At 39.5% G+C, this 25,411-nt stretch overlaps 1 protein-coding gene across 6 annotated transcripts; it reads right to left on the bottom strand.

Annotated features, from left to right (window-relative positions):
- Positions 1-751: 751 nt before the first annotated feature.
- Positions 752-9,105, bottom strand: LOC131247922 (probable methyltransferase PMT20). Of its 6 annotated transcripts, XM_058247883.1 has the most exons (9): positions 8,850-9,105; positions 8,295-8,392; positions 5,857-6,147; positions 5,158-5,306; positions 4,799-4,994; positions 4,296-4,506; positions 2,904-3,579; positions 2,169-2,246; positions 752-1,485 (listed from the first exon to the last, which is right to left on the bottom strand). In XM_058247883.1, exons 3-9 carry the CDS (start codon positions 6,127-6,129, stop codon positions 1,266-1,268), a joined length of 1,803 nt encoding a protein of 600 aa, XP_058103866.1. In that variant the 5' UTR covers positions 6,130-6,147; positions 8,295-8,392; positions 8,850-9,105; the 3' UTR covers positions 752-1,265. The 6 variants fall into 6 exon arrangements, with proteins under 6 accessions (XP_058103866.1, XP_058103862.1, XP_058103864.1 ...); XM_058247879.1 differs by lacking the exon at positions 8,295-8,392; XM_058247881.1 differs by lacking the exon at positions 8,295-8,392 and having other exon boundaries at positions 8,779-9,105.
- Positions 9,106-25,411: the final 16,306 nt, after the last annotated feature.

Raw genomic sequence — 25,411 nt, forward strand, 5'->3', positions numbered from 1 at the left:
TAGAACCTCTCATTTGAGTATTGTACAATACCTCACCTTGATTTGGCTGTAATTCACTCATCGGGCAATTTTGATCTAGCTGCTCCATACCCATAGGGCTGGCAAGGGCTGGCCTTGGGTGAGGTTTCCTTGGGTTGACCTTGGTCCAACCCAACCAGCTCAGGTTTGGGCTTTAGGTTAAAAAATGTGACCAATTTAAATAAACGGGCCAAGCTTGGGTTGACCTTGGTCCAACCCAACCAGCCCATACATTGGATGTCCATGGTTGTGCCTGAACCTAAATTAATATGAATTGTAAGGAAACTACAATTTGTTGCGTGTGCATGTCTGTGTATGTTAGGCAAACATGCCATGGACCAAAAATAATATTGGTCGACTAATCAAGAAGGTCAAACTTGAATGACAGGAGAAAAAATGAACCTTTCAGAAATAAGTGCAACACCAAATTTCAACATGGGTGACTCTACCTGATGAGCATACTACACTGATTTTTAGTACATGACATGCTCACATTTCCCCCTACCTGATGAATGGCCTGGATCACTGACACAATCCAGAGACACCTATTCTGCCCCGTCACACACACACACTCACACACACGAGGGGGGCTTGCTGACCAAGGCTTCTGTATTTTACTTCCCACTATAAGACTCTTTAAATGGAATTCAATTCTATAAGGTGTCCAAACACACCCTATTTGTAACCTTAATATCTGTTTGCCAATTATCTGCGGATCTTACAAAAAAGACAATGAGAAGAAAGATTTCACTTATTCTGACCGCATTGACCAATTTCCTGGACTTCATCGGAGCCACAAATGGCTTGGACCCTTATGATGCATTACAAATTTCTCCCCCACAATGTTAAGATGAAAGCCAACAGTAGAATCAGAAAATAAATAAATAAATAAAAATAAAAAAAGAGGAAAAACCAAACTGATTTTGACGTCTAACGATGTCTGTTTTACTCACATAGAATTCATATATTCATATATATGAAAACTTGAAAATTTAATGAATCAGATTTACTAATCTATTGTGAGACTTGAACCTTCTCTTTCAGCTCTTCTTCAAGAAAAGGAAGGTGGATTTCTGTGACTGGAATGCCGTATATAGAACAGGCATTTACCCAAAAATCAGCATCTCACCAAGAATATAACTTTTTTTCTTTCTATACCCATTTTTCTACCCTCCAAACATCCTCCTTCAAGCATGCTGTTTTGCTGTATAAATAAGCTGTCACTGCTTTTATTCTTCAGTTCTCCATCATTGACTCTTGTTTGTAGAGGACCAGAGCTGCTTCTGACAGATCAAAAGCTTCTCCTTCTCAATGCTGTACTCAGTGTTATGTTTCTTGCAACGCCATCTCATCCCTTTGCCGATGGTCGACAGTGCATTCAAGAAATAGTTGGATTCGCGGATTATCACATACCCATCAGGCCGTAGTATCCGATCCATCTCCAGGAGGACGTGTTTCATATCACACCTGCCGCACAAGTCATTGATGTCAGCTTCACCAGTGGCTTGTGCATGTGTTCACATGTACTGCCAGTCCAATCTTTCTCATGGGTCCTCACTCATGCTTCAGTGGTAGACTCACAAGAGTTTCAACACGAGGTCATGGGGTCGAGTACCCATTGTGGTATGAGTGTGTGGGTGTGTGTGGGGTGTGCGTGCATGGGTGTAAAAAAACAAAAGTCCAATATTTCTCATAGTATGCAAGTTTGCATGACCACAAGCACATGCAGATTGAACATGTAATGGTATAAAAGAAATGGCCAATGATGGAACCTTTTTCGAAGAATGCACATAACTTCATTTACCTATGAAATTTCAGCAAACTAGGACTTGCAATGAAAAGTGGTCTCAAGACCTTAGCCACTCTGGTGATGATTCTAGGCACTCGGACAGAGATTATATCTCTTGTGATTCACAACTTTTCAGTCCACCTATTAGTGGTTTTATCTATGCTTCACAGTATTGGAGCATGGGAAGATATTCCACCATGCCGTATCAATGCATAGAAATTTCCAAAATTCATTCTGCAATTATGGGCAATCTACCCGATTTGAAGAACTGGTTTTAAGACATTCTTCATACTCAACAACCCGGGCCATGTTGAAGCTTCACAGAATTTTCTTCATTTCCTTAAGATGGGTAGAATATTACCTGTGACTCTCATCAGTAAAAAGGCCATCAAGATGCAAGAGATCATATGTCCGAGGATATGTCGAGAATGCCTCACACCTGCAGATAGATACAGACAAAAGACCATAAGCCATCAAAAAGGAACGTTACATTTTTGTAAAGAAAAATCATATTTTTAAGTAATATTGCGTGCGTGTTGTGTGCCTGCGTGCCCGCATGCGCTTGTGTGTTAGCAACAAAATGAGGCTTCCTATGCCAAACATGAAAAAGAGCCCATTTAAACACCATACATATGTAAAATTGGCGCATGTTTGTGATCTAATCCATCCATCAAGTGGACCCAACCATGTAAATGCTCTTATGTTTCCCAAACCCAACTCGAAACCTAGATCCAAAGTCCCGATGGGTACTGGACAGGTACCCGAGCCTGATCATATCTGGGTCTGGGTATTCAAGAACTAGACTCAGACCCGATGGGACCGAGACCTAGCACGCCCCGAACACGGTCAGTCTGGATAGAAGTACTATAGGACCTGGCCCATTGACATCCCTAATGTCCACACATTATGCAGCTGCTTAATCATGCAAAAAATGAATGATTTGCAACCTGTAAGTCAGAATTGGAACCAAGTGTGTACTCATGCACTCGGTGGCATATAGAATTTTGTGTATAGAAGTGTTTGGTTGAATGCAGATACGAAAGATATAAAGAAACATGCCTGCATAATGTATGTTTACATAGATGCACTCACGTACCAATCATGGTAAGTCCCGATCAAACCCCTGTCATAGACCGCGCCTAGTGAATTTGTGCCATAGGAAGAAACCACGTTCATGACCCACACAGGGTCATCAATAAGTGCAGCAGCGAAACCTCCATAAACCGTATTCATGTCCATAACATTTCGTATTTTGTCAGTTCCAAGTTCCGGTAGCACAGTCTTGTAATGCTGCACCCTCACCTTCCACTTACTGTCATCATGTTTGAATGCACTGGAGCTTGAACCAGGGACCATCCCAATGCGCTCAGGAGCAACATGCAGCCTCTCAGGCCATTTTGGAGTAGATTTCAATCCAATCTTCTTGAAGCTCCAACTTGGAACAACAAGGCAAGGCCGGAGTGGCACATACCAAGCGTCATCCGGTTCAGTGCCATCATCGCACTTTGGTGGGTAGGCATCAGATGCATTACGTTGATCATAGCAGCTACTGTCTGGAGATTTTTGCCACACAGAGATATCATCCTTTTGATTGTATAATTTGAAGCACATGCTGGTTAGCAACTTTTTTAAATTATCGTAATCTGACTTTTGTTCTTCCACAGTTGTGTTCCATCCTCTCCATCGGTTCTGGTAGTTCACAGGTGGGCCAGATAGGACCCAGAAGCCGCCTGGCCGAAGTATGCGGTGTATTTCAAGAAGGTAAACTCCACCTGAAACAGTACAGTTCTACTCATGAGATTGGTGTACCAAACATATTTAATTATGACAATGTAGGTAGACAACCAATTATTGCTTTTATCTGTTTGTGACTTGATGAAAGTTTCCAGCAGTATTAAGGCCTGTTTGGAAACACCCTCGAAAGATGCGTTTGATGCCCAAACACCATTTTGAGCCAAACCCCAGCTCATGATGTGCATTTGGATGCACTTTTGCAACTCGCCAACCGATACCCCACTCGTCGAAATAGGCACTAAACATAATAGGTTTTTGGAGAGTCGACTGACGAAGTTGCAGGGAAAACCCTTTTGTGGGAAATCCCCTTCTGCGGAAGTTGCATCCAAACAGGCCCTTAGATGATCAGACTCACAAGACAAAAGGCTGCTAAATTTTGGGAAAGACCGTGTTATGTAGCCATTCGTACACATTCACCTCTGTACCAATTGTAGCATGGAAGTCAGGTACCTTTTCTTCCAGTTATTTTTCCTAGTTGTAGTTCCCAAAACGGAATCTTAAAACAGTTAATCCCATTCAGGCACACAAAAATGAGTACAGTTCCTAGATTTATCCTTTCTAATGCCTTCCCAATGTCTAGATAACACCTTGTTCCTTCGTTATGTGACTCCTCAAAGTCCAATTTTTTCCCAAGAATCAAAACAATGAGAAGACTCATGATTAGTAAATGTTATCAATACAGTAAGTGAATTACCAAATTCTGTCCATGGGATAAGGCATCTGGAGCAGTGGGCCATATCGAATGAATTGGATGGGAAAGGAAGGCGCTGCGTAGAAATGACACCCAGGATCGCTGGAATACCACGTTCGAGAGCAAATTGAACCTGAGCCTCATGATTATCTCTTGGCGCAAGAGAAAGAGTTAAAATTCCACGGTCTAACAAATCACCACCCCAACTTGCAACCTGTAAAATAGATGAATATATCCCATCACATGTAAATGAAGAAAAAGAAAAGGCAATTAAGAATCAAACATATATTGTTGGGACTCGATGCAAAGAACTAAAAATAGCAAAGAGAAAAAAGGTGTTCTTCGTACCCTTCTTCTAATTTGACTATAATGAATAATTGAAAGGCCAAGATAACACATATACAAGAGCATTGACACATTAACAGCAAGCAGAGACACCCATCAATCATCTATGCAAAAGCACGATCATTCAGTACTACGGGAACATGAGATGATAGTGGACTCACCCCACATCCAGTGTCAATGGCAGTCCGGATAGTCCCATCCTTCATGTCAGGAATCAGATCTTGCATCAGATCAACATATGCACTGACTCCTTTGGGGAACATGGTACCACCACCAGGGAAAAGGAACTTCTCCCCTTGTTTCCTTAGCCAGTTCTGATTAGATTTCTGACTGTTAATCCAATTGTAAGGAACGTTTCTGAAATCATGCACAAGCAGACCAACAGGAAAACAAGTTGTATCATGTTACTAAGAAATCAAGTCATAACACAATCACTACAACATGATTTAGGGAAACAGAAGCTATCAAGGAGAGTTTTCTATGAGTGCCACAGCTAAATAAAGAAGAAAGACTTGATTACCTATACCAACATTCATCTCTGCTCTTTGGCCATCTGATTGGTGGCATGTAGCCTTCTGGTGGAGGCACCAAGCATTCTTTCCTTTCGGCTATAGGAGGGCAGTGGCGTTCCAGAAAAGTCAGTCTATGGAGACCATACTTCCTCCATCTCTGGAAATGAAAAAAAGAAGAAGGTCCCAACGTCAATCAAACACTGCCCATCAATGGTCTAGATAGCTTGAGAACTTCATCAGAAACAAGCCAATTGTGGAAATATGCGAATGTATCTACTCCTTTGATGCATGCAATTGCATCTGGAGTCAGTTGACAATACTCCAAGTTCACCCATCCAGAGTGGGCGGGAATTCAACATGTATTTCACAACAGCAAGAGTCAAATATACAAATCCCATTCTGAAATGCATGTTGGATTCCCGCCCACCATCTTTGGCAGTGGGAGATCTGCACACAATCCTTTCTCTATCATACACACAGATACACTCTGTGTATATGAATGTGTATGCAAGAATACATGAACAAATAAGCACGTTTGGCATTGAATCATAAATTACAATCTGGAAAAAAAAAAAAATTTGTCATAATTCAGGTATTATGGTCAATGCAACAAGATAGAAGCCTCAAAAAATTGACCAAGCAAGCAAATTCAGCAATGAATAATAAATTACAGTTCATTTGACACAGGAACTGGCCATTGCGTATACCTTAGGATCCGTGCATGGCGTGTAGTCTTGAAAGTTGCTGCCACACTCAGGGAAAACAACAGGTTTAACTTGAAGTGAAACAGATGAGCCTTCCTTAGGAGGAGATTGTGCTGCTCGGTTGACATCCTTTGTGAGGAGTCTGTTTTTTTCAGAGCAGAAAATTCCACCGAGATAGAATGAAAATCCGCATAGTACTATAAACATCAAAGTCATGGGGATCAGCCTCGAATTTTTGTCGGGATGAGAGGCAGGCTTGAGGTCTTTATTCTTCATCTTTTCTTTAAATTATAACTGCAGAGAAGCAAGATTAATAGTAAGCCATGTTAAAGGACAACATTTCGGACAAGAAAGTTGCAACTTGCATATGAGGTGTGATTTTCCATTGCATTCCAATTTGCCATCAATAGAGAACAATTTCAAGTTTGATAAAATAGAATATGAAAACCCAGAAAAGGCCTAGATGTTATCTGCCTGATTAGTAGTTTTGTAGGGATCCTTTTAGGCCTTTTCAGCAAATATGTTAACGGGAGTTACTTGATACTCTGGTTGTGTATGACGCCTGATATGCAGGCAGGCAGAAATGGTACACATGGCATATATTAACTCAAATTAAACCGACTGAATTGCAGACCTACCTTGGTAAGTTGCCATCTAAAAATAAGATTGGCTGAACAATCTAACCTCTGATTTTTGGACACTTGTTTTTTGAAATAAGACTAATTGATATTTTTCGTTTTTAACCATCCAATAAATGTCCAGAAAGACACTTAGATTACTATGTAAGAGTAAAATTTTATTTTGTGATTCATCTAGCCGGCACCCATAATTTGAACGGTTTAAGTTTAAATTACTTGTATGACGTGTAACCAATTTCTCAGTAATTTCTCACTACCTGCACATCAGCCATCATACCATCATACTCTAGCAAAGTATCAAAGTATTTCTCATATGTTAATGGCAATGACCTTTATTTCAACTTGATAAATAGAAAATTCCGATACTAAATGTTTCAATTGAGCCTCATCATACCATGATATAATAATAATAATTAATGATGATGACGACAATAATAAAGTAGGAAAAATAATAATTGAAATTGGAAACATCAACCAATCAGCCGCTTTTTAAAATAAGCATATATACTTTTCTCTATTTCTTTAACTAAAATAGAAATTTAAAAGAAGCATTTCCAGCATGGTTTTAAACATTGATTTTGGATTGTGACTCTGCCTGAATTGAACTGGTTCAGAGAATGGCACACCAAGTGCCTCATTTCCGACACCAATAACAAGTCAACTCGATCAAGCTAACTTGGTATTTGGCGATCAAGTGAAAACCATGGTTTGTGGATACAGTGGAAATAAGATCTTAGCACTGCAGCTCTTGTCATAAGACAGGCCATTATGGAGTTCACTTCAGAAAAATCAGATCCGAATCTATGCATGGGAGATTCCGAGGAATTGCCTACAAATAATCATAGGATAACATAAAATTTTCAAGTATCATCTACTCAAATAAACTAATCAATAAATAAAAAATAAAAAAAATACAAGAAATATAAAATCAGCATATGAAAAGATTCAGATACCCCTGACTTCGACCAAGCCCAGAACTCAATGGTCTCAGAATCCCGATCTCAGTTCTGAAATGAAAACTTACACCCAACTTGAAGAACAACCATGCATTATTTATTTAGAAAGGAAATGGGAAAAGGATTGGGGGCAATCCAGATCCACTTGCCATGGCCGCTAATCAAGGACCTAAATTTGACACAACTGACCCAATTGCAACAACCCAAGTCGTTTTCTTTACTTTTTTTTTTTTTTTTCCTATTCCCACCATATAGAGACCCTCCCAACTGAGTCAAAAACAGGAAGTCTCACCAAACCATCAAAAGGAGAAAAAAAAACAGAAAGAAAAAGACAAGGAAGAAAAACTCATTTCACCTAACCTACGGAAAACTACAAAGAAAAAGACATGCATTTTATAAGAAGAGCATCATTAATTTTCTTAAGAAGGAGAATGGTTTCTTATGATTTCTATTCTATGGATTTCTCAAATCCATCAACAGATTCAAAATACAAACTGATGCGACTCCTATGAAACTTCATCTATTTCGTTCTTCTTAAGACCCCAGAATTTGTAATTTTGGTTAAAAAATCTCTTCTTGCAGACAAAATTTAATTTGATCTTTTTCATTTTTCACACTCAATCATATCCATATCCCAAGCCAGAATGCTCCTGCGTTAAGGTCCCCCAGCAATAACGACAGGATTCATCCAAACCGTCCATCTACTGGTCACTACTGCCAGTAGGCCACCTACCCAAAAAAATAAAAATAAATAACCTACCAAAAATCAAGCTAACTGGATGATCTTGATCATCGATTGGCAGCATTTAAACAGATAATTTTCAAAATCAACGGGTGAAAATACCACCAATCATTGCGCAGGATCCTCAGCTCAGCGTGAATTTCAGAGAACAACCAATCCACAGTAATGGCCACCAGATCAACGGTTCAAATCTTCGCTGCAAGCTAGGCAATCAACACAAAAAATACGCTCCACTGAAGTAACATCCAGATCCAACAATTCAGAAAAAATAAATAAATAAATCCATAGATAGCACAAAAGAAAATTCAGAAACGAAAAAAAAAAAACATCAAACGTCCAAAAGAAAAGGGAAAAAACACACATTGCAATTCAAACATCAACACATCAGCATTCTCAAATCGTTCTGAAACTGCTCATATCTACATTCTCTGCTACCAAATATTTTATTTTTATCTTTTTTTAAAAGGAGAGGAAAAGAGAAAACAAACACCGTGTACGATAAAATCTGCTCTACAAAAATACAACGAATCGCGATTCCCCAAAATCCCGTTTAGATAGAAAATAGAAAGCTCTCAGGAACAGATCTGACATGGAAAAGGGAAGTACAATCCGTTAAGATCGGGAGCTGCAGCGTCCAAACGAGTAGCAGGTCGAAAGTACCTCGTTTTACAGGCTTCTCTGTACGGTCTTTGAGACCTCTTGAGGAGAGAGAAATCTCTCTCCCTCTCTCTATCTCCCTCCGAGAGATTGCTCAGCCTCGGGAACTGAAACCTTATATAAAGAGATTTTCTGCAATTTGCTGGGACCTCTCAGCCTCCCAAAAAGCCCCTTAAATAAGGCGCTTTTCTGATAACAGGCTCTGCTTCGCTGTCATGACCGTGGTTTTTCCTCTCTCTCTCTCTCTCTCTCTCTCTCTCTCTGGCACTGAAAGCAGGTGAACGGAGAAAGATGAATGATCTAGCATCAGTGCAAAATATCGTTCTCGGCAATTTCTCGGCCTGGGATTTCCGTGTTAGATTTTCAGCTTTATCTCGCGATGTGCCGGGAAAATCTTGCTAAAAAATTTAAATAGTAAATAATTAATAAATTTGGAATATAAATATGAAGTAATAAAATGAATTATTTTAACTTAAAAAAGGAGATAATTTCGAGCTACAAGGAAAAGCTGCCGAGATTTCAAAATATCGCTGTGATACTCTTTGATCAATTTTCCGCGATTATCGCGATATTTCCAAAATCTCGGCACTGTTTGACATACTGTTTGGAGATAGTGGAGTAAAATCCCACAAGCGAGACGGGTAAAAGCGGAAAGTCGTGTTATATAAATTTCGGACGCGGATTGTGTCCTACCCCGCCCAGACAGTAAACCGTCCGGGCAGGGTTATATGGGATCCACCGTGATGTAAACGTTTTATCCACACTGTTCATCGTTTTTGTCAGATCATTTGAAGATGTGATCCAAAAAATGAGGTGGGTGTAAGAATTAAATGTACTACAAAGTGGGGATTGAACGTCCACCATTAAAAACTTCTTGGGAGCTGGAGAAGTCTCAGATCAAGCTGATATTTGTGTTTTCACTTCATCCACGTCTACATGACCTTATGAACAGGGTGGATGGTAAAAAAAAAACATCACAGTGTCCATTAGAAATATTTCAACGGTACGTGTCATATCACTGCAGCTTCCTTTCCTATGGTCCACTGGAGCCGTGGACCTTCCTAATTTTTATTATAATACCTTAAAATGATACGAGAAAAGCGATGAACGGAATGGATAAAATACTTACATCGCGGTGGGCCCCACAGAGCCCTGCCCGGACGGATCACTGTCCGGGGGTAGGACGAAATCCGCGTCCATAAATTTCCTGCCACTTTTACGCAGATTGCCAGTCGGGGGAATGATAACGTACGTCCAGATGTATATGAATTCCTGTACGTTCGAGCTTCCGTGGGCCCCACATACAAATCCGGATGTATTTGGTCATTGTTAACCGTACATCAAAGAAATCAGGCAGATACAGAAGCTCGGGTGGGAGACTCCAAGGGAACAATGTAAAATCACGTCCAAAACCTCTAGTCACAAGGTGTGGCCCATTTGATTAATGCAATCGCCTCGATTTTTGGAGCCCTTCATCCTGGTGAGTCGCGTCTGATGAATCGATGGGCACATGCACTAATTCGATACCCACACGAAATGTGAAGGTTTCTATGATGAAAGCCCCCTTTGTGCGGTCTACGTCATTTTTTATTTATGTGCTTAGTATGAGATACCACACATGATGGACGGTTTGGATGGCATAGATACACCACGTTGGGTCCCACGTAGCTCGACGCACGGGAGCTCGCTTCTATCCGGACGTATGAGATAATTCCGCAGCTTCTCGATTTTCTCCTAGAATAAATCGGACAACTGTCGTTTTTTTTTTTTAGTAACCAACGCCTTTTCCCATGAGATGAAACTGGCGATAACTTATGGTAAGTGTTTTGATACTCTGGAACAGTGTGATAGATGATACGCAGGCACTGAGAAGTTGCAGAAATGTGCATATGAAACTTCCGTCCAGATGGTGGGCCTCATTCAAGATGGTTTCTAAAATTATATTGAACTGATGCCTTAACGGATCTTATAGAAACTCGAACAGTAAAATAATCAACGGTTCAATTTCAACATATACCTGTTCTTAAATTATAAATTCAGATCATTCTGTTAATATTGCTTTTAACTTACAAGCTATCTAAAGTGGGTTAAGATTTGGACCGTTTAGTTTAAATTAAGTATAAAGATTGTGTAAAAAATAAAAGTGCCTGCGTATTATCCATCGAACGCTGCCAGAGTATCTTTCAGTAATTACCGCAAGGTGTTTCCAGTGTTCACCGCACTCGGTAGCGGAATGCCTGTGACCCCAGGCATTAAGATCTCTCTGTGCCCGAGGCTGTGTGGGGTCCACAGAGATGTCTATAATGAATCCACTCCGTTCATCGGTTTTTAAAGCTCACAATATATCACAATTATGAAAATTTTATAGATATAAAACTTAAATAGGCCACGCCAACAAAACAGTGGGAACAGCAACGTCTACCGTTGAAATATTTCTGGTGCTGACCATTATTTTAATACGCCATCCAAACTGTTCATAGAATCATTAGAACTCAGATAAATTATAGAAACAAATATCATCCTGATAAAAAGCTTCTGTCACCACCAGGTGTTCAATACCTACTGTTTAGTGTGGTATGGCCCATATGAGTCTGGGATCTGCCTAATTTTTAGAATTCTACTGTATTGTGTTATTTCAAAACAGATGGACGGATTGGATTTGTCTCGAACGTCTTTATGGGTCCCACACAGCTCCGGGTACAGAGAAATCTCTGGGCCAGGGTCACATGCAATCCACTCCTACCGCGCTCTTACCTCCGCGACGCAACGAGGCAAGAGTCTGCCATACGCATAAAATCTACCTTAGACGAAGTGCCCAACTCGGCTTGTTTATGGAAAATCTGTACCGTTCATAGGGTGGGCCCCACCGCATATGGCTATGGGAAAGAATAAATCTGTTCCATTTATCATATAAACTCAGCATGTTTGTAGAACATGGACGACTGCAAGTTTTTAAGACGGTCAATACTTTTATTATCTAAGTGGCATATATTCATCCTCATGGTGTGGGCCACCTTATGACCTTATCTGATCTCTCACACAGATGCCAGGGTTACCACGTGTCCCGCGTGTGGAGAGGATGAGCGTGTAGAGGGCAGCGCATGGGACTAGCGAAATGCATTCGCTGAGTAGTTTTGGCAGGGGCTTCCACAGAATACGGGCAGCCACATGTGTGCGTCGAACATACACCATCGATCGATTTTTTTTTATAACCATTCATCTATCTCACACGCCTGAAGAGCCTGATGGTGGCATGTATACCGCACTGATGTATTGGCTTGGGACACGTGTGCAAGATCCGGACGATTTACAAGTTGGATTAAATTATTTACTGGACTTATTTTTATGTAAGTGATCTAACCGTCCATATTAAATACCATTGATCAAATGGTTAATATTTATCGGATCAGTGTGCTGTTTGCAGGTAGTCTGAAAAATATGCACTGAACCTGATGAACAATATAGATCAACGGATTAGGCTATCCAAGTGTCCCATTTCAACGAGGAGCACTGTAACTTACAATGCTCTCTGAGTACAACAGTAACAAACGGGTGATTGGTCGTTCGCTTGTTTCATTTTATTTTAGAAACGGATATCACAGAGATTCTCACAAAGTGAAGTTGCAAGGGTGAATCTGCGGCGGATTGCGTACTGACAGCGTCAGTAGCATGGTGGCTACTGACAGTACTTCGTGGGACCGTCATGATGTATGAATCCTATCCACGCCTTCCATCCATTTTTCCATACAATTTTATGGCATGAGACCAAAAATTAAGATATATCTAAGTCTCATATGGACCACACCACAGGAAAGAGTGGTGATTGGACACTCACCATTAAAAACAACTCAGGGTCCACAAAAGTTTTGAATTAAGCTGATATTTGTGTTTTCTCTTTATCCTGGTGTGTGTGACATAATCAACAGGTTCGATGACAAATAAACATTACGGTGAGCCTTAGGAAGTTTTTAATGGTAGACATTCAATCGCCGCTCTTTTCTTGTGGTGTGGTCCACTCGAGATTTGGATCTCCATCATTTTCGGGCTCTTGCTCTATAATAATCTGAAAAAAATAGATGGACGGCCTTGATAAAACACAATATATCATGCGGGGCCAACAGACCTCTGTCAGTACGCAATCACCGGGGCACACGTGCCAACGTGTCATATGTATATGATATCTACGCCACATAAGAAATATGATCCGTCATCCGAGTGAAAATGCACTTTCCAATAATCTAGTATCGTCCACTCAAAAGGAAAGCCCCATCAAGGTGGCTCTACGCGAGTGTGGCCCACCTACTGAACGGATATTTCTTGGTTTTGGTCAGACCCCCCAATGATTTTTGGAATGTATCCCAAGCAAGCACACCACCTTGTGAAGAAATATCATGTAAGGCCTGCTCTTTTCTTTTATCGTTATAAGGATACGACAGTCTTATCTTTTTCCACCGTTCATTACCATGTTACGTACTCCAATTCAGGAACCGTCAGCAACTATCGCATGGACCAGTGAAAATGCAATGCATGTGGGCGTTGCGTGGTTCGCTGGCCATGGCAAGCATTAAATCATCATTTCATCCACGGAAATCTCCCATGTGATTTGGTGGTCCATCACGTGATGTACACACGCAATGTGTTTTCAGGTGTCCCTGTCTGGGGTTATCAGGGATTCTTTTTTCCCTGGGTTGCCGGCAATTGGAATCTGTAGATTGTTCTCCTCACATGTGGCACTCTTGTATGGATGTCTATATCTTTAAAATTGTGGATCCCTTATCAGGAAATCCTTACCGTCCAATTAATAATTATTGGAAGATTGTTAAATGTAAAATAATAAGTCGTGAGTGGCTCAAATTGGAAATATGAAAAACGATTAATATGAAAAGGATGATTAATATTATCTTTTCAAAAGCTTCTTTTTTATGCTATGGTTAGTCCTTTGATGAAGAGAGCCTTCCATATTCTTATATGATGTGATGGATGATGCTCTGGCACTTAAAATTGCATACTTGATATACAAGTGACTGAAATTAAACAGTCTAATTTATGGGTTCTATCTTAAATATTTTATAAAACAAAAGTTATACTTGTTTCATCATCTGAATATTAGATTAGTGCGTTGGATTTATGAGTAAAAATATAGTAGAACAAAAGGAGATTTTTGAAATTTCAATTAATACATTAACTCAATGAGCTTTTGGGAATGTGACTATCGACATTGGTTTCTACAATTTAGCCAGTTTGATATGAGTTAATGTTATATGTATAACTTCAGTGCGTCTGCATATAAAGCCTTTTAATTAGTCCTATGGGTATCAAATAACTCCCATTTTTAAACGATGCTAACTAACATGGAGGTTTATCTGGGCAACTAAATGTAGTGCATTGATGAAAGGCATTGAATAGAAAAACAAAATGACCATTTCCATGTTCTCAATTTCTCATCTATAACTGTAAAATATGTATGCATAAGAAACGTAGAAATAATGTACAAACCTACAAACGAAGATACTTCAACGTGGTACTTGTGTTTTGGGTTTGTCCAATCAAAGTCTGGAGAACAATGCTTCATCCACTATGAAGATTGGTGAGTAGACTACGAAAAGGCCCACTGTGAAGGCCACCAAACCGATGGTCTAGATTAATGAGCTCCCAAGCTAGTTTTATAGGCCCCTCAAGGGTAGGAAAATTGACCGTGGGTCTTTTTTTGCATAATCAATGGTCCATATATCAACATTGAGATGTGACTATTATGTGGGTGGATCAATCTTGTCAATGGCATGTTCGCAACATGTCATACTGCTGAATAGTCAGGATCTTAATTGCATATGTCGTGATCAGTCATTCTACGCTACATGCATGCTACCAAGAATGTTGGATCCCGACCACGGCACGCGACTTTTGCGAGTGCTTCCCTCCAAGGCTTACGTTTTTTAGCATTTGAGGGGGGGTTATATTAGACTAGAGTTTCCACTAGCCGCAGTTACTCCTCTATAATCGGCTAAACCCTATAGAACGTTGTGGTGAAAAGGATCCAAAGATACATCAATATAAAATGACTCTTTGATTTGCATTCAGAGATTTAAGGTAAGGGTCGCGGTCACAGACTGGTAATGTGTTAGACACCCACTCTACCTGTATGTGTATATATATCAGCACAAATTTCAAATGTGCACGATCTGATCATATCGGTAAGCCATGGAGCATATAATTGTACTGATTAGAGGCAAAAATGTATATGTGATATGATGTTTATGATGTAACAACTAACTAACTAGGGTTTCTAATGGATAGGATCTGATTATACCGGTAAGTAACAAGACATACACCCTAGTTGACAGAGTAAAGAGCAAAACTATAAAATGTATGATTGTACCAAGCAATGGGTGGAAAAGGGAGTAGATGTTGTACAATGGTAATATTGGAATTGGACAAATCTGCTTAGAATTTGGATGGCTGGATATACAAGATTACGGATTAGATCAAGCAACTTAGATTAGGATTTGGTTAGCTTGAGAGGCTAGGATTAAGATTGGGCTAAGACTAGGCTCTCTTCATCACATTCACTCTCCTTGGTGGAGGGGTAAGATGACTAAGACTTTAGAGGCTATTAGCTTACTATATGATTGTTCTTGTTAAATTGAGAAGGTAAGGGGGATATTTATAACCTCTAAATATGATTTTGTAGTAATTCTTGGCAAGTCTAGGGTTTAATCAAGGATCAATGGTTGAGATTCCATATCGATATATGGCGCAATTTGGATGGTTAGATGGCTTGGGAAAAGTGTGATTTTGGGTTCAAATATGGGACAAGGAGGTAACTCTGCATTTTTACGTCTGCATACATTGCATGGGGGGTCTGGAATTCATGGGGAGCTTTCTTTCGAGACAAGGGGTTTACCACATGGTGGACAACGGTCAGACCGCCGTCCGAGGCACAATTTTCTACCTATTTTGGCAAGGAGTCTCCCACATGTACAAGGGACCTCTTATTTGATGCATGTTCACCTGTTGTTTAAGATACGAATTTTTATTTGGCTAATGGGCTTATAATTTAGGCTTGGTCGGGCTTTTAGGCCAACTCAGTGAGTTAATTCGGTGGGTTAACTCGGTTTGAACCAGATTTTGGAAGTTCTAGGGCTTGGGGTTTCTAGAATTCTATGATTTAGGATCTGGTTTAAGGTTGGTTTGGATCAAGGTTACAGTTATGGGTTTACATCAATGTTAGGATTAAGGGTTTGTCCATCTATAAAGACCATTCAATTTCTTCAGCTTGTTAACCTTGGGTGAAGTGTCTCCAACTACAAAACTAAATATTATAAAATACTATATATGATTTTTGTGCCTTCATATCATTACCATGCATGTGTTGCATGCGTATGATGATCCCAATCCTAGGAGATGAGTTGACTCAGCTGAGTTTTAAGTAGAATTAGCAAGTATTGGATTCTCCACCTAGTTGCATGCCTTTGAAATGAACCATCACCCTTTGCTGATGAGTGGTTCAAATTCAAGAGGCAAAATTAGATCTTTCAAGGTATTAGGACAAAGTATGGAATCTTGGTCCACACATGGCTATGCCACAGGTAGGATTGATGAATCACTACCTTTTTAAAATGGTGTGACTTCAGGAAAGTGACTAGGATTTATTTATAGTTAGTTGTAGGGGCATGGAAGTCGACCCTTCAACTTGATTGCATTGAAGTACCATGTGTGCATATTAGCTATGAGACTCAAAGTGAAAAGTATAAAATGAATATTTTATATCATTTTTTTTTTACACTTTTAGATCCACACCTGGCATGCTGTTATTATGATTTTTCATTAGCAGGAGACAGTTGAACACAATCTATGTCCATATCTCTCCATCAGTTCTTAGCATATTTAAGTAAGTGTATCGATTTTCGAGGTGGAATTACTCTCACATTTTCGAATAAGGTTAAAAGGTAGAGCTGGGAATGTTAGACCCGATCCGATGGATCCGATCCGATCCGACCAGATCTGACCCGATTCAAACCGATTCGACGGCCTGGATCGGTCAGGTTCGAGTAGGATCAGGCAGATCCGACCATTAATTGGATCAGGTTCGGGTCAATGTCAATTCGGACCGGACCAATCTGAACTCCGATCTGATCCTGACCGGATGTATTAACTAATAATTTACTATTTTACCCCTCACCTATATATATATATATATATATATATATATATATATATATATATATATATATATGGGAAAAGGTACTATGCGCTCGACCTCACAAGTCCAACCCATGAGGTCGAGCTGTGTGGGCCCCACCATGATGCGTTTCGAAAATCTACCCCATCAGTTAGATGCACCATTCCATCGTGGGCCTAGGTCTCAAAAATCAAGTCAATCCGTGACTTTTGTGGGCCACACCACATACTGAAGTGGGGAGGGGTGTGCACCATTAAAACATTCATAATCAGTTTTTTGGGCCCACCGAGATGTGTTTTGCAAATCCAGCCCATCCATTATGTGTGTCCCACTTGGATGAGGGTTCAGACCAAGTTTCAGCAGCATTAAAAACTCAGGTAGGCCCCACCAAGTGCTTTTATATGTTTTAACGGTGTCTTCACATGATTTTAGATGGTATGGCCCACCTGAGTTCCATATACGGCTAATTTTTGGGATATCCCATAATCTAGAGGGGACCCATCAAATGCACGGTGTCGATGGTCGACACGCATCACGGTTGAGCGTATAGTACCCTTTCCCTATATATATATATATATATATATATATAATTTTACCCTTTTTTACCCTACGCATCCTTCTCTACCTGCACGGCCACACCCGAAGGCCCAATTCCCCCAAAACCCTCTCGTCTCTACCCGAAGAACGCCGACCACTTCCGATCTGGTAAGAGGACCCACTCGGCCTTCAAAACCTGAAAAACCAACATCGTTTGAGGGCTCCCGATCTGGTAAGTTTTGGGCTCTCTTTTTTTCTCTTTCAGTGAAAAACTCTATTTGAATATTTTGGTATTTGGGTGTCTAAGGATGTTTGATTTCATACTTGAATTTCTGTTGTTTAGGAGATGCTTGCTTTTTGAGCACTCTCTCTCTCTCTCTCTCTCTCTCTCTCTCTCTCTATATATATATATATATATATATATATGGACAACCTTGAGTTTTTTATCAGGGCACCTATCCAATGAGACCCAACTGGTGGATGGCTTGGATTTGTGCCCTGCATGATGAGTTTACCTGTGTAGTGGCGTTTAGATTTGCTTCCTTATATGCATCCGTTGGGTGAGCAAACCTCCTGTTTTGTATTCAAAAGTTAGTAAATGTTGACTAAATCATGATTTGTTGATGGTTGATGTTAATAATGGGGGTGAGATCCAAGCCATCCATCAGTTTGGGTCCGATCTGAACCGTGCCTAATATGATCCAACTCGATTTTTCTTACCGAGTCGGACTCGATCAGATCAGGCAATACACATTTCGGATTGGTCCGAGTTAGGTGACCCAGACTCGGTCCCGAATTGGATCGAGTTCGAGTTAGGCCATTGAGATTTCAGATTGAATCGAATTCGGGTAAGGCCATTGAGATTTCGAATCAGATCGAGTTGGACCCAATCTGATCCGACTCGAACCGATGCCCAGCTCTATTAAAAGGTAATAATTATTTATTTACCAGGATTTACTTGTGTCATGGAAAATAAAACAAGCCCTAAGACTCATGTGCCATGCATGCTCGTGACACTAATTCTACTCACATGATTGCTTTTCAAGAGAGAGTATATGAGAGAAGCCAAACTGCTATTTGTACGTTTACATACGCATAGCTTACGTTTGGCTTTATTAGGGAGGATATATGGATGACTCTCCACACGAAATACCCGAGGTATACTCGGGTTATCCGTTTGTCTAAGTTGGTGCTTTGTGCTTTGTGATTTAACCATTTCCAAAAACATCACAAGGTAGAAAGATCCCATCGATAATTGTTTTCTCCCTCTTTTAACCGTTTATTAGGAGGCCAAGAAATCAAAGGACAGAATTATCCGAACAAGGCAATTGTGAGGCATGGTTCATGCAAGGTGGAGCCCACTTGTAAAAAAGGAAAACCGAGTTTTTATTCTTCTTCTTTTTCTTTTTTTCTTTTTCATTCGGTCGAGGATCATGTAATTCTCAAAGTATAATCTTTAGCCGCACCTGTTCTGTGTTGTCGCATCTGATTGAGAGTCGACAAACAAGGCCAGACACACCTATGCACCGACACGAATCTCCTGCAATTTGTAATTGCAGTGAGCCGTGCGTTAAAAAAAGCTTTGTGGGCCCACCGTAATGTCTTTAATTATGACATCCATCTATCCAAAAAATCAAGCTATCCAAAACCCGAGTGGCCACACCCCAGGGAGAAGTGGGGATGAGAGAGCAAACGACTACCATTGATACCTTCTTTGGCTGATCAAAGTTTTTTATCTTGATGAAATCTATCGTTTAGCTTGATCAGGTTGGACCCACCATACGAACGGCTGAGATTACATGTAAACATCGCGGTGGGACCAGAGACTGTTTCAATGGTGGACATCCATTATTTCCACTTATCCCTTCGGTGTAGCTGACTTGAGTTTGAATCTGCCTGATTTTTAGGCTCAATAAATAACCAGGGCTGGCGCCAATGATGGATGGAGGAGATGTTACACACACATTGGAGTGGGCCACACAGAGCTTTTTGTTCCACGGTCTCTCTACAACTGCGGGAGACAAAACAGGGAAATATGCGTACATTCCTGCCAGCTGCCGACATTTGCGTACTGAGAGCGGATCGTCTGTGTTAAAGGCACCGGAAAATTCAGTGGCATCGTTTCTCACTGGTCCACGCCATCGCCGATAACTAACGGAAGCGGATTGCGTACTGAGTAAACTATGTGGACCCACCGTGATTTATGTATTTTATCCACTCCTTCCATCCATTTTACCAGATAATTTTAGGGCTTGAGGCTAAAAATGAAGTATATCCAACCCTCAAGTGTACCACACCACAGGAAACAGTATGAATTGAACATCTACTGTTGAAATTTTCTTGGGGGCCACGGAAGTTTTGGATCAAGCTTGTATTTGTTTTTTCCCTTCATCTATGTCTGTGTGATCTTATGAACATGTTGGATGACAAATAAACAATACTGTGGGCCGTAGAAAGGTTTCAACAGTGAAAATCATTATTTCAACCGTTTCTATGGTATGGTTAACTTGATCTTTAGGTGTGTTTAAATTTTGGTTTCAATCTCTAAAATAAGATGAAAAAACGGATGGACGGAGTGGATAGGCCAGATACATTCACGGTGAGCCCAACTGACTAACTCAGTACGATAAGAGCATACCAAGTAACTCGGTACGTAATCTAATTTCCCAGTTAATGAGACACGGGATTTCTCCCCCCAAATAAATTGCCGCTAAACAACGCGACTTTTAGCATGTGAAATTTCTTTTACCCGCGGTATTTATGTTTTAGATTTATACCATATTAAAACATGAGTCCGAAAATAAGGCATTTTCAAAGCACATCCATCTGCTATCTTTAGAAGGTCACGCAAACATAGTAGAAAAGACTACACAAATACCAATTTGATCCGAGCCCTTAGCCCAAGAAGTTTTCAACAGTAAGCTTCTAATTCTTGCATCTCATTTACTAAAATGATATGAAAAAATGAATAAAGAGTATGGATCTAATACATACATCGTGATAAGGCCCACAAACGTTCCATGTCAGCACTTCTTATTTTCCCCTCTTGACCTGGAATGTGCTGCACCATGGGAGCAGATTAGGTGAGACTCGTACTCACCCAATACATTGTGGCCCTTAACATGGTGCCCACCTTGATGTGTGTATTCGATATTCACCTTGTCCATTCGTTTTTCATATCATTTTAGGTTATTAAGCAAAATATGAAGTAGATCTAATTATCAAGTGGACTGTATCATACGAAACGGTGGTGATTGACTAACAATGAATTACAAAAGTTTTATATATATTTATTTTTTCCCTAATCCAGGCTTATGTAAACCTATCAATAGATTAGATAGGCAAAAAAATATATATGGAAACATTAAGTTGCGATCTAAGAAGTTTTTAATGATAGGGAGTTCAATCACCATTGTTTCTTGGAACATAGTTCGCCTAATAATTGAATTTTCTTAATTTTTGAAATAATACTCTAAAAAGATTTTTAAAAAATGGACTGAGTGGATATAGAATACACACATCAAGATGGGCCCCACAATAAGGGTTGCAATATCTTGGGTGAGGTCGAGTTCTCACCTAATTTGCTCCCAGCACCACACACCAAGCAAAGGAATATCTTGATTCGTGTGAAATTTACATGAGTCCTATGATGAAGTATTTCTTAGATCCACACAGTTCATCTTTTTTTTCAAATCATTCTATGACATGATCTTGAAAAAAAAAAATGCAAATCTAAAGCTATAATGAACCACACTAATGAAAATAGTAAGATTTGATGCTACCATTGAAAACTTTTTGGGGCCACATAAAGCTCGGATGAAGCAGATATTTGTATTTTAACTTCATCTAGGTAAAGCTAAGCACAAAACGACTCAACTTGGTAAACTCAACTTGTTTGGCTTGTTCAAACCCAACTCAACTTGAACCGAGAGGGTGAGTTGATCTGAACTGAGTAGACTTTGTCCAATCCGAACTCAAACCGAGTTGAGTTCAAGTCACTTAGTAACTTGACTCAACCCAAAAAATGACTTGGTATTGACTCGACTCGATCCAAAACCCGCTCGTACATCAAAAAATAAATTAATTAGATATGACGTTTTAGATCTGAGTTGTCGTGTAGTTGATGGAGAGGTTGCAATTCCGATAGGTGGACTTAGGTTCCAAGTTGTGAACTCAACCTGTGGATATCCACCGCACCTGACCCGACTCGGTACCTGTGATCGAGTTGAACTTGGTCCAGGTTAGTCCATGCTAGACCTAGACTCGAATCAGGTTAAGCATGCTGAACTTGGTTACAAGTTAGGTTGAGTACGAGTCAAGTTGATTTCAAAATCGGGTCAAGTTGGGTCAAACTTAACTCGGTCCATGAACAGGTCAGATAGGAAATAAGCCCCGGGGTTGGCCCTAGAAAAGTTTTAAGGGTAATTTGTTCAATTCTCGCCACTTTCTTTGGTGCAGTCCATATGCCTCATTTTTTTAGCTCATGCTTAAAAATAATCTCTAAATATTGATGGACGCTGTGGATCTAAAACATAAATAATTATAAGGTGTAGAAAAGTTTCATACATTAAAAGTGGTGTTGTATAGCACGCAATCTACCTGGGAGAGAAATCCAGAATTAAAAGTTGCATGGGAGAGAAATCCCGCATATCTTGTTACCTTAAATCATCATAAATGACGTGGACCAATGAGAAGGGACGGCACTGGAATTTCATTCCCTCCAACGTAACACCTGTGTAGAAAATCAGGACCATGAAAACGATCCACCCCACTGTGAAAATCTTCCCTTTTAGTAAATCAATCTGATTCAATCACTAGGTGGGCCACAATGGCTGTCCATTGATTCCAACAGTTCGGCCCGCCTGAGAAGTGAACCAGCCTGATTTTTGTGGCAGGTGGTCTTCATGCTAGGGTCTATCGTTTTCACGGTAGTGATGTCCTGCACGCGTGGCATGTTGGCTGTAGAGATTGTAGAGTGCCACGAGTTTGTGGTCATTGTAAAAAATCTCCTTTTCAGGAATTTCTCGGGACATTTTCAACTTACGATGTTTTCTCAAGATTTGATTGGATAAAACCCACTAAAAATAAAATTAAAATTTTAATTATTATAAATGGGTGAGTAATTTAAAATTTAAAATACATAATCATAAAATAAATTACATAATTTTTTAAATATTTTTTTGTTAATATTAGAAAATTTTCCCAAAAGAATCACGAAAAATTAAGACGGGAGTTTTTGTTCGTCGGATTAGTGCCCACCTATGGATGGACGATACAACCTAAAAATCCATCTCAAGGGAAGTTTATGAGTCATCGCGATTCTTCATGTTCAGATGATTAGGATAATGATCGTATGAGATTATGCCGTGCAAGTCTCACAATGATGGAGTGATCGAGACCGTTGGTGTATTAGGTCCCACCTTAGACTGACCATTTCCCAAAAAATCAGGCCACTCTACTTCATAAGGTACGCCTCAGGTACACAAGAAAAATGCACGGTACGAGGAAAAAACAAAACAAAACCTCTTTCATATACAACCTGAGAAGCAAGTACAATTCTACCCAACGCAATTAGTCCGTGGAAAGCAGTAAACTTTAGATTTTAAAAGTAGAGAGACTTGGAAATTTACAAAAGAATATTTAGATACTTTGCCTCACAAGTGGTGCTGAGGGTATTAATTCCATTTTGATTTTTATCAAAGTGGCATTATCTTCTCCTCGTGAAGTTGTTTGAATTTGAGCAAAGTCTAAAAGTTATGGACAACCTCGCATATTAATGGTTTATAAATTAGATTACGTATAAAATCAGTTTTGGACAAGTAGTTTTGAATATATGGCCTTTGGATCATAGATTAAGTATCTTTAGTTTTTAAATTATGGATACTCTTGTGGATGGGTGAATTTAATTGCATACAACACTTCATAGAACTGTTTAGATTTGAGTAAAGTTACGGCCCATCGGCAATCATGGACAACCGACATGTTCATAATATGCAACACCTTTGTACACAGGAAAAATGTACATTTTGACAAGTAATGAATATGAGATCTTTTGGCCATGGATTGAGTATATTTGATGAAAAGGTAAAACTATTTGTCAATCACACCTTTAAGTTTCTATACAAGAGGATTTTATTTATTTGCTTATGTATCAAGCATGCATGCTATCGCCCATGTTCAAACACCCATAAATTTATGTCACCCTCAACTTTCAAGCACTATGAAATATAACATGTGTGTGTCTATGCTTACATACCAACAACTAAATTATAATTTTCTCATATGTACCACCGTCTATCTATGCAATGATCCATGGTGTTTGATAAAAGAATCTGGATCCTTCGCTTGTCACAAACAAAAAATTCTTATTTTCTTGTATCCTTTGGTCCGTGTTATCACACTATACAAAACGCATTGTCAACAAACATCAATTTCTTATTTGTGGCTAACAGAAAATTTGGATTCTTAATAATAATAATAATAAATAAATAAATAAATAAATAACTTTGCATAAATCCGAATATGCCCTATGGGTTGGATTGTGTGAATTTCATATTTATTTATACACATAAAGAACATATTTTATTGCACCACGTGTCATTGTTCATGATCAAACATTTCACACGTTCCTGTATGACCTCATGAATCTTGAAGTGTTTAAAAAGTGTGGAACATATAATTTTTACTTTCCCTAACATATGTCAGAAGTTACTCCATCTATCATTATAGTGTTTGACAAGCAGGAGATTGATAAAATAGACAACAACAGAATCTCCACGACATCTGGCCTATGGTGTGGATTGCTAGTTGTGACACAACTTTGTCAAATTCAAACAGACTAGTGAGTGTAGCCATCACCCTCCCCACTCTTTTTTATGCACAACTCTATATGCTTATAACAGTCTAGCCATGACCTATCACACTCTTTTTTACTATAAACTCTACGAGCTTATAACTTCTTCTGTTTTTTAGCTTGTTTGTATACAGTACTGTCAGTTGACACTTCACCGCTAGCCACCCCCACCAGGGATTGATACCAAGACCTCAATGTTAAAATGAGTTATATTTCACTCAGTCTACCACTTGAGCTATGGATCAGGGTTCCCAACCAATATTTCCCGTGTCAATGGCACCCTCTTTCTTGTCCCCTTGTTCTTCATCACTTCATCCCTTACCTATCTTGTTCTCCCTTCCTTTCTCCATGTTGCTGTGCATGCCATGCCAAGGGCCACATGCCATGTCATACAGTTAGTTGACATGGACTGCTTGTGAACCTGAACATGGTGAATCTGGATTCTATGCTCGCTGTTAATAGGAATTCGCCATTTGTTAGTGTTATTGGGCCATATCATTAGAAACAACATTTAATGCATCAACATTGAAAACGTCATTGATGATGTGCATCAATCACAAAGAAAGAAAACAAAACATTGGAGAAAGGAAACAACATTTAATGCATCAACATTGAAAACGTCATTGATGATGTGCATCAATCACAAAGAAAGAAAACATAAAAATGTTGTTTATTACAAGCAGAGGATCCAGACTCAAACATGGTATGTTTTAATTGCACCACATGTGGCTTATTATAGATTAATCTGCAAAACATATTTGAAAGGAATACAATCCTCTACTTGCCACGAGCAGAAAAATACTACTTGTTGCGAATCTAAGAAAAATCCTACGTGTGGCAAACAGAGGATCCGAACTCATTTGAAAGGTATTATTTCACATGGTCATCTCTAACAGTGGTACATGGTCTAATAAAATTCTACCAAGCAGGGTAACCGTAACCAATAAATCCACTTACTCCATAGGTACTGTAAAGTCAACAAGATTGGTGGTCCTT

The sequence above is a fragment of the Magnolia sinica genome, chromosome 6, assembly GCF_029962835.1.
Source record: "Magnolia sinica isolate HGM2019 chromosome 6, MsV1, whole genome shotgun sequence".
NCBI lineage: Eukaryota > Viridiplantae > Streptophyta > Magnoliopsida > Magnoliales > Magnoliaceae > Magnolia > Magnolia sinica.

Bases quoted from the DNA above. Each gene is read 5' to 3' on its own strand.
- LOC131247922 (XM_058247879.1), bottom strand. From the start codon at position 6,129: ATGAAGAATAAAGACCTCAAGCCTGCCTCTCATCCCGACAAAAATTCG. The intron at 4,995-5,157 runs GTAATCAAGTCT...GCATGATTTCAG, and splicing joins AGAGATGAATGTTGGTATAG to AAACGTTCCTTACAATTGGA. The intron at 3,580-4,295 runs GTAATTCACTTA...GTACTGTTTCAG, and splicing joins TATCCCATGGACAGAATTTG to GTGGAGTTTACCTTCTTGAA.